Genomic DNA, 15,922 nt, shown 5'->3' on the forward strand with positions numbered 1-15,922 from the left:
ATGTAATAAGCATTTCCACAACAGATGGTGTTTATAAAATAGCAACTGCAAGTGGAATTTGCTTTGAACAGTGTATCATACTAAAGGAAGTTGTACATTTCACATGAAGAGCCTTTTCCAACCCTATCAATAGTTGTCTTGGTACACTGTAATTTTTATATTTTGGGTTTCATAATACAGACACTGTGGATGTCCAGAAAGTAGCTAAACACAACTGTATTCATAATGTTACAATACATTTAACAAATTGGTATGCTGGTAAAACAGTATCGTGAACTATAGTGAGAAGTAATACCTAGTTGTCCCTATCATCACTATTGGTGTACACTTGTTGCTAGTAATAAAGACCAAAAATACTGCTAACAGTAAGGATACTCAACTGATAACCTGAGGTAGAAGTGGTTACACAACCTTTTAATGGTTTGTTTGGCACTCAAAATAAAGACCAAGTTATATTTAATTTCATTTTTTATTGATTGCATTAAATTTTTCTGGTAGAGATTATTACACAATGATACAGGCCTGAAATTTGTGATCAAAATCTGATGATCTGCAAATGTTTTTCTTCTCACATTCCTTCTAATTTATCCATTTGGATTCTATATCAAAGATGCATAAAATTAGCATTTCAGACCTGTTTTTTTTTCTACCACAAGTTGCTGGCCCAAGAAGCCTTTCCTTCAATGTTAGAAATCATCAGTTAAGTTGGATGATGAGAGAAAAAAAATGCTAAAGTGCAGTATAATGCATTAGAAACTAAATGATTTAGTTTCTAATACTTTGCCAGCTTTTAGTATTTAAGCTGCAATTAATTAATGACACATAATTGGAAAAAAGAAATAAAAAAATCATTTCTAACTATAGTCAGCAAAAAAGCCACAGCCCTTTATTTTACACCAGAACTTGTTAAGTTGAGAATAGGCAAAAGTTCATATCAAACACAGTGCCTAGTATTACCATGTTAAGGTATCAAATGTCAGATTATCACAAATGCTTTCTTGCTTTACCATATAGCAGGTAATGAGAAAAGTAAACCCTACATATGCACACTTTCTATCTTTAATAGATTTTTTAGATTGTTGTGCAAGTATCTTTTAACTGACTCTGGAAATCTGATTTATTATTTTAAAAGTTGATATATTGAAATGCTTTCTTGTAATGAAATAAAAAAGCTACTTTGTGCATTGAAGATAATGATGTTTAATTCATATTCATGTCAATAACAAGCTCAAGTTAAAACACATTATATGTCTTAACATTACTGGCTTCAAAAAATTGTAAAATCATAAGAAATATTTTACATTCACACAACTAACAAGAATGTGACTAGTTTGACAAAGTAAAAATCTCCCTAATCTGACTTACCCTATCTTTATCTCGGGTCTCTCTGTCCACTGTGGAACCCTATGGGATGAAAGATTTAACCAAATTTTGTTTCAGATCTGACTTTGGTCATGAGAGCAGAAGCAAGCAAACATAAAGGGACCACTTCTGGACTACACACTCTACAGAGGACAGACAGCTATCAAACATAGCTGTCTACATCACGACAACTACAGAACCCACATAAACTGCAAGCAGAGTACTGAGGAGTAATTAGAAAGAAAAAAAAAGAAAGAAAGAGGAAATGGGAGAAAATGCATTTAAAAGAGAATCCCGAGAAAGAAATCTGATTCTATACCTAATGAGGAAGAAGACTTCATAAGAATATGTATATACAAAGAAAATTTTTAAAGCAAGAATGTTTTGTAAATCATAACAATACTTACTACTTGATAAACTAAAGCTCATTTGTAATCGCAAAACAAGAAAGAAATTAAACATTAATTGACCAGTGATCCATGTTTTTGAATCACTGCAGCAAATTACTTTTAATGTTCTTTGAAACAATAAGATTGTTTTGTAATACAAAAATTACATACAATATGACCCTACTGTTTCAAGTGTATTTTCTTTCTGAAAAACTTCTCATCATAGGAAAATACACATTCACTTTTTTGCTGTAATCTAAAAGATTTGTTTTAAGAAGTACAGGCAAATTTAAACCTTACTTCCAAACATTAAAACAAGTATAAAAATGTAAGTTTTATTTGAAACTTGAAAATAATATTCTTGTTCAAAAGTTGAAATCCCTTGTAGTCATGAGTTATGAAGAAATATTTTACTAAAAGCAGTGAAATTCAAAACAAATAGAAAATCACAAGGAAATACATCAATGAAAGGTATGTGAAGAGAATCAGATAATTTCATCTCACAATCTTGAAAACAAGTTACTTTTTCTCACCTTCAAGTCGTACTTCCTGTGGATGCTAAGTGGGCTGCTAAACACATTCCTCATCACAACTAGATATGTTTCTACTCCATCTACAGTCAGCCTGTACATGCCCAAGTATTGAGGTAATAATGTCTTTCCATGACGTTCAACTATGTACTGAAAAAATAAGTGCATATCTTAATGTAATTTTATATTTATTCATAAACATACAAAATTTATTTTCTAATAATCTTGTCAGTATGATCACAGTTCACATTGTTTTCTTCACTAAATTTTTCAAATGGTAAATGTAGTGATGGCGTGATCAACATCTGGTTAAGAATCAGAACATGAACTTTGACAGTTGGGTATGAAATGGGTTGAAGTAGTCTTGTTAGTAGCAAGACATTTAAACATTTTATCTAACAGTAAAATACAACAAAAACAGAAAATAGAATTCTTTAAGCCTCAAATAAATGTCAAAATTATTTATTTAAAATAAAACCAAGAATTCAAAACAATTTTACAAGAGTTCATGACAGCTTAACACACTTTTTACTCATCTTTTGTTAATGTTATTTGAGGAATTATAGGAAATCAGAAGAAAACAGTACTGCCAGTATGTTCAAAGATAAGATAATATATCGCTCTTTAAAGGAATGTTCAGCAAGGGCAATAAATATTAACAGTAACTGCATATATGCAATACTTACTGGATGATACTGTTTAAGGTAAACATGCATTTGTTCAACTTCTTCACTCAAAAGTGTTTTGATAATGAACATTTTGTCAAATGATTGATAAAAGTGAGCTCCACTTCGACCAGGGGATTCAAATGCTATTGGCTGAGATTTGCTGAGTGAATTCTATATCAAAAAATTAATACTCTTTTTACTCAAGACATTCATTTTCCTGAATATTAAGTAATCAAACAATGAGTCTATATTTAAGAAATAAATACTCTGTAACATTACTATGCAAAACTTAAATTTCACTAGTTTTAACCCAACTTATTGTGAGATTAATGTGCTTCTTTGTCTTGAACTCGTAGATGAAACATTTTTCTAGTCAATGACACCAACTTGATAAGTGATCACATTACTAAGTGAAAAATATTAAACATGTGTTACTCAAAATATGTCTGAATTTCACTTTCCTGATAGGTGTAATGATTCTTGATTTTAATAAAAACAAAACAGCTTACGACATAGTTAAGCTAGGATCTTTAAATATCCATGCTTGTTTCTATCTCATAACAGTACCACCCAGATATGCAGGTTGTATTACATTTCCTTAACATTTATTTTAATAAATAAAAAATGCCACTGTAAATGCATGGCATTTTTAGATCAAACTGATTTCCTTTAGAGCAACAAAACGGTTTCATAAAGTAAATCAGAAAACATAGAGTTTTCTAAATAACAGTTCAGAAGATGGAAATAAAGAGGCTAGACAAAACTATACAAAAATACAATAAATAATATTTATTATTTGCAAACATAAACACTGCATGTGCACACACACACTTTTGAACAACAGATAGTCCCTTTTACAAAATCAAACTATTTTCTCTCAAACCTACCTTGTTTGAAATTCTACTCTAGATTAGTTAATTAGTTTACCATTAATGTCAGACAAACAGAGCTACTAGCACTACTTGCATAACTGGTCATTCCCATTCAATCTTAATGGAGGATTTAACCTACAGGCATCATCTAACCTACCTTCAAAGAACAGTGCAGCCTAAGTTTGTGCACAAAGTGCAGCTTTATAGCTGCAACACCCATCAAGAAACCAGGTGTGGTTTCAATAGAATGACAAAGAATAAAGGTAAAAAGAAGAAAATCAACCTCAAAACATTCTTGAACCTGCTATCTAAAAATTAACATACATAGTATAGCTGAATAACACTGAACGGTTCTTTAATAAAATAAAAAGGTAGAATATATATGGTATGACCATGTTATTTAAGAAAGCAGATAAATAAAATGTCACTATATAAAACAGTAATCAAAGCAATATAACAGAATTACTGTTCAAATTAATGTGCAAATACTCATTTTACTATTATAAATTAAACTACCACCACTGGTTATAAATAGATTAGATTAGACTTGTATCAGCATAGTAGCTATAAATAAAATTAGTATTAATCATTTTTTGTTTGTTTTCAAATGAGCCTAGAGAGGTAAAGTAATCTCAAATTGAATTTGTTATAAGCGAGTTTGTTTACTTTTGCAGGCATATTTTTCTTTAGGATATAGTTCATGATAATATAATATCAAAAGTGGTATAATTTTGCATAAACAGTGCATATAGTACAGGGGTGTAGACTTTTTACACCCGATGGGGTGATGATTTTTGCAACCACTTATGTGGACTGTTTAATTTGCAAATTAGTAATCTCTAATCACATGAACCTGAAAGCTGTAAACAATGCAGTCACAGAGTAATCTTGTGGCCACGATACTTCAAGGTTGCCATGTAGGTTTGTATAAGTGAGGTGTTGTGAACTGTTTTCAAAATGTTAATAGAATAAAGACAAATGTGTCACAAATTAACTGCTTCATGAATTTATTCCTGCACACTGCACAGTATAAAAGATGGCCATTATACTTGACAAGGTTACGAATAACTTTCATTGCATGAATTACGTTTTCAAATTACCCTTGATAAATTTATATCTATTGAAAACCTGTTCATGTTGTTTGATAAAATTAATTAAAATGTCTTTGCGAACTCTTGAAAATTATACATCAATACAATGTAGCACATAATTATCCATACTTTTCATTGAAGTAAGATTCATTTAGTCCTCTAGTCTACATGTTCCCAAACGTAGACCTCCTTTGTGATGATCTGTTTATGAATTCTTTCATAAGCTCTTCTATATTTATCTTGTCGACTTCATCTTTGTGAGTGTGACAAACTGCCACATGGTTGAGGCCGCACTGAGACATAGTTGACCTTAACCACGTCTTCAACCGTCTTAATGCAGAAAAGCTGAGTTCACATTTGCAGCTGGATACTGGACATACAAGCAAAATTTTCATGAGAAGAAACACTTCACTAAACATCTGCTGGCTTGTTTCATGCATTTTACAGTAAGCATCCTTTGCACCTTTCAAAGATACTGCTTTTGTTGTTTCTTTGAACATGGGCAACTGAAACTCAAGCCGTTGTGCAGAGATTTCTGGATAGAAGTTTATAAACGAGTAGTCAATCTTGCCAGATGTGAACATGTTCTCAAGTACCAGATACCGCCTCAAGTCATTGTTGTCTGCATTGAATCTAGTGGTCAGATGTTCTATGACTGTGTCCACAAATTCAAAATATTAGCTTCTGTAGTAATCTCTAGCTGTTGTAGAATAGTGTGTTGATCCATTGCCTGTGATCCTTCTGGGGGGTCTGCGAATGCGTGGTAGTTCAATAGGCACCAGATCTAGGGAAGTTACCTTTTTCTCAGCTTCATCAAATATCTTGTTGTAATTTTCCTCTGTTCACAATACCTGCAATTGCTCAACTGTTATTACAGATGCTTCAATCATGCCAGATACTGTTGCTGATTTTGCTTGGAATGCACAGTTTAGTTCCTCTAATGCAGCTAATGGATGCTGAGCCATCAACAATCCTAAAGCTGTCTTTCCTTTGTCAAATCTGTCCAGCAGACCTCGTGATTTCACTGCTACATCTGATTTTTCATTTGCTAATTCAAACAAAGAAACAACAATGTCACTGTAGTGATCATTAGCACATGTAATTGCAGAGAGGAGGCACAACCAGCGTGTTGGACACAGTGGGCAGATGTATTTAACTGGACCATTGTTGCTGTCTGACGATACAATATTTTCAAAGATTGTCTTGTATTTGCCTGACCTCTAAAGCAAGACACCAAGTTCATGTACCCACTGGATAGAATCTCGAACACATTCATAAGCTTCAACTGCATGTTGCATTATTAAATTAGCCTTGTGTGCTCCAAAGTGAAAAAACAAAGCTGACAGTTGCTTCTCTTTTATTTTTTCCTGGCACCCACTGTATGCACCACTCATGTTAGCGGCTCCATCACGTAAACGTAAACTTCTGAATATTTTGGCTCGACTTCTTTTGCATTCTTCCTGTTGCTTCTTTTTCCGTCATGTAGCTGGACAGTCATTAGAGTTACATCAGGTGAACCTTCTGGAGATATAGCGAATCTGTGCTGAGAGGAGAATTGGTGTTCGTTGAATTTCTGTTTTGCCTTTTTCCACTTGCAAAAACCGGTGGATATGAAGGTATACTCCACTGGCCTCTCCAATTTCCCTGTAAAAAGGCCTCTATTTTTCACCTTGGCACAATGAAAGCATATGACTTTTTGAGTCTGATTGTCGAAGTGCAGCCATGGGAACTCATCAAACCACTTGCCCAGGAAGTTGATATTTTGAGATTTTGCTTTCTGTCGTGGTATTAGTTGTGCGTCTGGATGATATGGCTTTCCACACTATCTCTGGAGTGTCAGATTTTTTCATTACTGCACAAACTTGTTTCACAACTATCTGGTGGTTCATGATATGCAATAGTTGCACAACCATTTTCAGACTCGTCCTCTAATAAACATGGTATTTCCTCTGTATGGCAAGTTTCTATTCCTTTGCTTGAGGTTGTTGAATTATCTGCATCTGGATTGTCACTTGTAGTACTAGTAACTGGTTTGCAGAACTGTCTAATAACACAAGTAATTGCAAGTTTCTTGAAAAATACTTAAACTAATCAAAATATATTATATTCCTGTTAAAGCTCATCAAAAGGCAAACATGTTGTGATATAATGTCTATAAGCACATCTATTAAATAAAAACACCTAAACAAAAACTAGCAATACAATTCGAGTAGAGGCTTCAGGCCATTGAAATTGCTCCTTTTGTGTTCTAATTATACAAGAAAATACAATATTTTTACTATCTATGATTAGAGAATATATTGTTCTTTTACCATAAAGCACCAGAACTTTATTAGAGGGCAGTGATAAACTGAAATTTCATGGATTAATGAGGACAACAAACACAGGTTTAATGAGCTCTGTTGCAAAATCGAGGCTCAGACAAAAGGGAGCGGAGAGGGGTGATGTAGGGAGCATCTGGATCCAAGCGGCCCGAACTTGTTGTTAACTGTACACCATGGTCAGCAGCTTCGGGCAGCTAAGGAGAGTAAGGCGTTCGACAATAAAACTGGCTCGACATGCATAAGAACAAATGGCATAGGAAAACCGCACAACATACACATAAGATTAATGCAGCTACAGGCTACAAATGGGCTGCCAGATCTAGATCACAGGAGTTTACACTTGGGAGAAATATTTTCGAATTTCATGCTCTGTTCAATCTGTTGTGATTAAAATTTTACTTAATCTTACACTACATACAAGACATAGGTAGATTCTGTGATAGTGCTTGCAAGCCTTGCATGTATACTTAGGCCTACTGACTGATACTTACGAACTATCGTTTAGATCAAAAAGCTTAGAAGCGCGCCTATATTAAAGATGTACATTTCGGCTACTGAAAAAGCCTTCATATAGGCCTAATTATGTAATTCAATTGGTAAGAACATGAGAATCACAAGAACAAACACACAATTTGTAGGCCTGTGATGCAATAAAATAATTTAACAGACCAAACTGATGGGGGGGATGATTGTATACACCATACCCCCCACCTAAAATGAAGGGAGAATGTATCTCCCCATCCCCTCAGGATCTACGCATCTGATATAGTATCAAACAGAGTAAGTGATTTGTTGTGCAGTATGATATATTCTTCAAATATCTTTTTAATACTTATTTTAGTGATTGATATAATGCAAAAATTTTACATTTATTTTTTTAATTGGAAAAAGTAGCCAAAATCTTATCTTCTGTAGGCTACTCTGAACAATTCAGTACAATTTAAGCTTAATTTACCCAACAAAAACTTAGTATTACATTAGCAATCTAACACAAACTGCACAAGAAAAAATAATTCTTAAAAGGTACCAGATTCTTAAAACAAAATCCTGAATATTTCTTACTTTAAATAAATTTCTCATATGTAACAAGTATAATAGTAGGAATCTATATGTATCCTAGCTAACTATATCAAAGTTTTAATACCATAAAAAATATTGAAAAAAAGAAAATAAACTATGAATAACAAGTTACTTAAAACATTATGTCCATATTTTGGCAAATCACTATATTTATATCAGCGTGAGCCATCAGGTTTTCTTCCAACCTACTCTCTAATCTGATTATGTGCCTAAAGTAGCATATTGTCTATTCTGTGAAAGAATTAGAGAAAGTTTGTCTTTTTTCTGTATACTTGTCTGGAAAAGTCTCTTACTTGTTTTGGTGAAAATTTTATTTTTTTCATAAATTTGTATGGAGGTTTGGTGGGTATACAAGTATGATAAGCTTTAGTTTCACTTAGTCAATATTGTTAATTAGTCATTGTTAATATTCAGACATTTAAAAGCAGTTTTTATGGCTGGACTTTTGTTTTTATCCTAATTCCTACTATTAAGTATTACCATAAGCAATCATAAAAGCTTCTAGTTTAATTTTATAAGAATAGTGAATGAGAGAGAAATTCATATCAAACTCTTAATCTTTAGTTACTTTATACTTTTGAAGCAGATAACAATTTACAAGATCTCAGTGGCAATATTTAAGAATAATTTATATAACAATAGTAACAAGCATATGTCTCAGTACTTTTACACAGATATTCTGGTTGATCCACCCAACTCTGTTCTGTTTGGTCTATTCTTCAACTGTTAATTAGTTTACCACACACACACAAACTTAATAATTTGTAAATACTTTCTCTTCAGTGAATAAAATAATGGTTCAAATGAAGCATATGTGTAAATGTAAACACAACAGTTTGAAAATCTTACAAAATTTGTGAAATGCTCATCACCACAAAGCTTGTGGTAAAAGGTCAGTGTTAATTAATGCACAAACACATAGGGATCAGTACTTCTACTCTTTATTGATTGCAGTTTAATACCTCTTTCAACAAAAGTTATGAAACAAGCTCAATGTTAAATGACATACTAAATAATTACACTGGGCTAAAATTCTGAACCACGTTTTGCTGACTTAAAAAAAAGAAATACTGCAGAGTCAGTGACATTCTTATTCTATATAATGTGCACTTTATCTGCATTTCTTTCACTGTTCTACTTGTAATGTAAAAATAAATTGCTAGGCTTTTAGATCAAATTCTACTCAAAGCCAAAATTATTATTACTTAACCCTTAAATTACTGGATTGTTTTTTTATTAACTATACCAGTAACCACTTGTGGGGTCCACATATTGCATAAAATTAAGTAATATTATGTTTCTGCCTGTTATAACACTAAAGAATTGGCCAAAAACTGGTTAAAATAGCTCACTTCCTATGTAAAGTGCACAAAAAGTCCTAGTAGTAATTTGTGAAATTTCAGTATTAATGAATATTTTTACTTTTTTAAGGACTTTGTAATCAATAGCATAATGGATCCACAAACAATTCAGAATAATGTTTACAACAAAATAGAGTGCAGTGGTAATTCTGCAAAATTGTTTAAATACTTCTCTGATAATTCATTAATACAAAAATTTAGGTATTTTGTAAGCAAACAAAATCTTAAATACATTTCCTTTCCTTCTTTATAACTAACTTAGAAAAAGTCCCAACGTACCATGTATTCTCCTTCATCAATTCCAAACCTCTCTCGTAGATTCCTGAAAACTAAAGGACAATACTCCTTGACTTTAAAATGACTTGGCAGGTTTTCTCTAAAATGGATAAATTTAAAGATGTTTTCAGTTCCTATGAGAAAATGGTTAACTGATTATACTTTGTTCAATATTACTTTAAAATATGTTACAGGGTAGTTTTATAAAGAACAAAATACTGGGTAACAATGAACTCTTCAATTTTGTCTTACAAATCTTTAAAAAACAACACCCATAAACCAACCATATAAATATATTTGGAAAACTTAATACTTGTTACAGGTGTGAATGAAATAATATTAAAAGTATTTAATAGCAAAAATAACAACATATATAATTCCAAAAGTCTTTGACAATACATATACTCTTGTATTTTGTCTTCTATGCAGATGTGCACTATTCTCAAAGAAATAATGACTCATAGCTTATGGTGTAACAAGTAAGTTAAATTATTTTTGCATATGTACACAATCTTTTCAATTAACTGTATATGCAAGGTTAATTCTAATTTTCACTAACTGTCTTTAATTCATTTTATATTATTGTCATGTTTGTGCTGACCAATCAATAAATTATTACAAAACATTAGGATGGTACATTTTAGCACAAAATTTCAAGTTTCTGGAAACTCTGACTAGTGCCTTTTAAGTCATTTGTCTCATACCAATCCATAATTTATTAACTATATGAATGCATAGGTTTATCACAGAAAAATAAACAATAACATACAAAACTCACTAAAAAAATTATACCAATACTATTAACTTTAAAATTTCCTTATATCAGTTTGTGAATGATTCAGTTAAATTTAACTCCAATTACAACATTAACAATGCTAAGAAAATATAAGAGATCTTTATAAACTACATCAATCTGGTTTTCTTGAAATAGTATTAATTTGCATAGCAAATAATTAATACAAATTTCTGCAATGTTCTAAATTCACATTTCACTGTAATACTTCTGTAATATATATTGTGCTGTTGTGGTTTATCAAACTGAATAATTTATTAAGCAACAGATAAATCAAGTACCTAAAATTACCTAAGTTACACTATTATAAAATCCTTACTTCCACCCCCCAGAATTATACAATTTCTTTCTCAAAAGGAAACATCACAAAAATTTATCCAGTTGTATTCAGAATAACTGATGATTTCATGCAGAAAATCTCATGGGAAGAAAGGTGTGAAAAAATATCGTAATGGGACCATTTCTGAAAAGTAGCAGTATGAACCTTAATCTGTGAATCAATCACAAAAGAAATAAAACATGCTTCATTTGTAAAAAATGGAAAGATATGCTGAATCTTGAGACTACTGGAACCTTTTAATGGCAATGAAGAAAGGAAATTCAATTATAATAAAATATAATGAACTTTACCATTGTATTTTTTCAAATATTTTAACATGGACTTTACAAAGAAAGCTGAAAGTATTAAGAAATCCAAAGTTAACATATATCTAGAGATAAGGTTAGTTGCATTTTGAAAATTAAGTACAGTAATAAAATCAGAGACTATCAAATAACGTATTGGTCTCTCTGATTACCTTATGCATCTTACATAATTACATTTTTATAATTCAATAATTTTGTTTAGCTGTACAGTTTCAGATAATTTTCTCTTATGGAGTATTTGAGTAAAGTTTTACTTCACTGTAATTTTATCTATGATTAAAATTAACCAAACATTTATGTACAAGTAGTAATACTATTTCCTTACATTTTAGGGATAATGTTGATTAGTTAGAAAGTTATTGTTTTTATAAGTAAAGAAATGTACAAGTCAAATCACACACCATGTAAAAATAACATGTTAAAAGCTTTACAGATAGATTTTCTGAACTTTGACTTTTAACAACTCATTTACATATTTAATCCATCCACTGCTGAATCTAGTACAATCCACTTATGTGCAAAGACTGATCACAAAGTGTGTGTGTGTGTGTGTGTGTGAATAGGTATACACACACACACAACAGCTGGTAATGTATTTACATGTACATTGTTAAAAGCCTATGAACTGATGACTGCAGGTGTAATGAAAATACATGTGGAGTAATATTAAACAGCCTTTATATAAGATTGTCTTTATGAAGTCACTTATGATTAAAATCTATCATCCCTCATTCTATGGTATTGTAACCAGAAATACTGTTAGTAATACATAAACTTTATATTGAAAATAATGTTGAACTTTAGTCATTGTTATTTAATGTCTCTTTGTAGATACACACTTTTATGAAGAACAAACCACTTGCTTGCAACACCTAAATGGAAAAAAATAAATAAATCAAAAGACCCATGGAATTTCAATAAAGGAAAAAGTCGAAACAGGCAGAGACATTAATCAATGAAACAAACTACAGTGTGAGAATTGTGGATCTTTCTTCATCAATTTTTTCTCCCAGTTTGTCCCTGAAGAAGAAAGGTCCACATTTCAAAAAATGTTCATATTATAGAGTTGGTTGATTTAGTGTTTTATGGCACAAAGCAGCTAGGCTATCTGCACCAAACATCTGGTAAAAAGTTAAAAGTAACTTTAGTAAAATTCATAAAAAGAAATTAAGGCCTTTAAAAAACTAAAAGCATTACTAAGGTGAACATTGTCACCATCACCAATAACACTGTCCAACGTTATGGACAAACCTCGAGACGGAACATGTTTAAAATGGTGCCATACTTGAGAGTCGTAACGACGACAAGAAAGTAAAATGCTGCTTATAGTGATTGGAGTGTTACTCAAACTACACACTAGTGCATCAGTTCCAGATAAAAGAAAACGATGAGTTAAAAAACTGTGACCAATGCGTGGTCTAGTTAAAACAACTTCCTCTTTCCGATCCTCACGGAAGCAGACGGCCAAAGTCCAATATAGGGTTTTATTTGGAAAAGCTCATTTTCGCATTGCTCATTCCAAGTCAACTGCCAGCTGGCACGGAGCTGAGCCTTGAATACAGGACCATAGTCCATGTATGGGACACGCACAGAGGTAATAGTGCCAGAGCAGATACACTTAGCTGCGGTGTTGGAGAACTCGTTCCTGCAAATACCAATGTGGCCCAGTATCCAGAAAAATGGGATAGAAGTAGATGTTAAAGAGAAATGGGCCAGTCAGTTTTGAATATCAGCAAGAATAGGGTGTAAACCAGCATGAAGAGATTCCAGGGTCAGTATAAAGAGTGCAGTTTGAGTACTGCTTAGCTTCTATGTGATCCAGGGCAAGAAAAATGGCATACAGTTCAGCAGTGAAAACAGAAGCTGTAGAGGGGATTCCGAGCCAAACCACCGAACCACAACAAACCATGGCAGAGCCCACACAAACTTGGAATCTCCTGTCCATTAAAAATTTTTTTTAATAAAAATGGGCAAATGGTCACGTAACCCATACACACTGCTGGCCAAAATCGTAAGGCCAATGAACATAAAGAAAAAATATGCACTTTGTACTGTTAGACTCAACCACTTATTTAAGTAAAGCTTCAAAAGATGAAAATAAAAAAAGGGAAAATAAAATAAAAAACTTTTTTAGCATTTAATAGTGAAAATGTGAACACTATGAAATTAGCCTAAATACTAGCTGGTCAAAAGTTTAAGACCATACCAAAGAGAAGTCCTAAACAGGGTAGGAACCAATAAGAGGTCTCAGTAGTGAGTTGCACGGCCATCATTGCAAATAACTTCAAACATTCACTTTGGCATGGTCAATATAAGCATTTGCAGAAGACCGGCTAGAATGTTATTCCAAGTGGTGAAGATGGCTTCACGAAGATCATGCACTATTTGGAATTGACGTCCATTTCTATAGACTTCCCTTGCCATCCACCCCCAAACATTTTCAATGGGGTTCAGTTTGGGCAAGCACGCTGGATGGTCCAAAAGAATCACGTTATTCGCCATGAAAAAGTCCTTTGTCTTGTGGGCATTGTGGATTGCAGCACTGTCCTGCTGAAAGATCCAGTCACTTCCACAGAAGCAAGGACCTTCAGTCGATAAGGATGCTCTCTCCAACATGCCAATGTAGCCAGCTGCTGTCTGATGCCCCTGTATAACCTGAAGCTCCATTGTTCCATGGAACAAGAAAGCACCCCAGATTATGATGGAACTTCCTCCACTGTGTCGTGTAAAAAATGTCTCCAATAGGATATCCTTATCTTGCCAGTAACATTGGAAGCCATCTGGACCATCCAGGTTAAATTGTTTCTCATCAGAGAACAAAAACTTCATCCACTTTTCTACGTCCCATGTTTGGTGCTTCTCAGCAAAGTTTAATCAAGCTGTTTCATGGTATGGAAGGAGGTGTGGCCTTTAAAGATGTTTACAGTTTTTTATAGCCTTTCTCTCGTAGATGCAGTCTTATTGTTCTTGAGCTCCATTCTGCATCCGTAACAGCCTTAATCTGGTTTGACGATCGGCTGGTGTCTTGCCGAACAACCCGTCAAATCCTCCTGCTCAACGCCTGCGAAAATTTCTTGGGCAGACCACTTGAAATTCTTGTTCTGTATCCCTCACGGTCTTTTAAGAAATTTGCAACAGCAGTTTTACTACACTCAATGTCACCAGCAATGGCATGTTGAGAGACCTTGCTTTTCCAGTTCAACAATTCTGCCATGTTCAAACTCTGTCCACTTTTTAGCCTTTGCCATGTTTTTACCCAATGGCACACAAAAGATATCAGTGGGAGATGCTGACAATGCTGATGCTTGAACACAAATGACTAAATTTCGTTATGTGTTTACCAATTAACGCTTCATTTCAGTATGGTCTTAAACTTTTGACTAGTTAGTATTTAGGCTAATTTCAGTGTTCACATTTTCCATATTGAATGCTGAAAAAAAGTTTTCTTATTTTCATCTTTTGAAGCTATACTCAAATAAGTGGTTGAGTCTAACAATGCAAAATGCACATTTTTTCTTTATGTTCCTTGGCCTTAAGATTTTGGCCAGCAGTGTATGTGGAGGTCTCAAAAAATTCCATATATTCATGTTGTATCATAAGCCATCTCAATGGTGGAGCGTTGTCATCAGAACCCACACTGGGTGGGCAAGAGGAGAAGGTTTGATTTCAGGAACCAAACAAGACGAGCATTAATCATCCTCTCTAAGGTCATACTTAGAGACAGCTTGTCAAAGCAATTGGACAGTAGATTGAAGGAATCTTGCGATCCTTCCCAGGTTTGAAGAAGGGTAGGGCAATAGCCATCAGGAAAAACATTCTACTACCAGAATGTATGTAAGGGACACAGATAGGTGTTGAAGTTGAGTTATCAACGTTTTTTAACCACAGAGGTCAAAAGACTTGTTTGTTTGGAGAATGATTCATTTGGAGGCAGAGAGAAATCTGTCTGCACTCTCACAGTAGATGTGAAATGAAGTGCAGAAGCATACGTCCGAGATGAGGTGGTGGACAGCAATTGTCGAGCCTCAGGATAATTCATGTTATGAATAGTTTTCAAATGCTGCACCTTTTTCTTCCAACCATTTAAGGCAAGAACGAAAGTAGGATGGGTGACAGCCACTGCAAGTGATGCAATGAGGGTCCGTTTCACATTTGTAGGCATCATGGTCCTTGCCATTGCAACAAGCACACGTCAAAAAACCACAACATGACGTCTTCGAGTGACCAAACCGTTGACACTGGAAATATTGGAGAGGGTTTGGAATGTATGGCCATACTCGTCAATTAAGATAAACTGCCTTGATGGTGGCAGGTGGACGTAGTGATGTAAATGTCAGAATGAGGACACTGGTCGACATCATAATTCCATCTTTGCAGGTGGAGGTACGCCTCATTGCAGGAACTCCTTGGGTGGAGAAACCAGAGAGAATCTCCGACTTTGGGATGTTCTTCAAATCCCAATCAACAATAACTTCTTGTGATGAATTCAATGTAGCATGAGGTGTAACCTCAATAGGTATATCCCCAATTC

The 15,922-nt window shown here is 33.6% G+C and overlaps 1 protein-coding gene across 1 annotated transcript in view; it reads right to left on the minus strand.

Moving 5' to 3' along the window:
- LOC143246246 (phosphatidylinositol 5-phosphate 4-kinase type-2 alpha-like) overlaps positions 1-15,922 on the minus strand; it is a 56,471-nt gene that overhangs the window by 7,744 nt on the left and 32,805 nt on the right. The window contains 4 exon segments of the mRNA XM_076492647.1: positions 1,366-1,404; positions 2,285-2,431; positions 2,968-3,120; positions 9,957-10,053. Coding sequence (XP_076348762.1) covers positions 1,366-1,404; positions 2,285-2,431; positions 2,968-3,120; positions 9,957-10,053 — 436 coding nt within the window.

Source organism: Tachypleus tridentatus, chromosome 3 (assembly GCF_004210375.1).
Source record: "Tachypleus tridentatus isolate NWPU-2018 chromosome 3, ASM421037v1, whole genome shotgun sequence".
Lineage (NCBI taxonomy): Eukaryota > Metazoa > Arthropoda > Merostomata > Xiphosura > Limulidae > Tachypleus > Tachypleus tridentatus.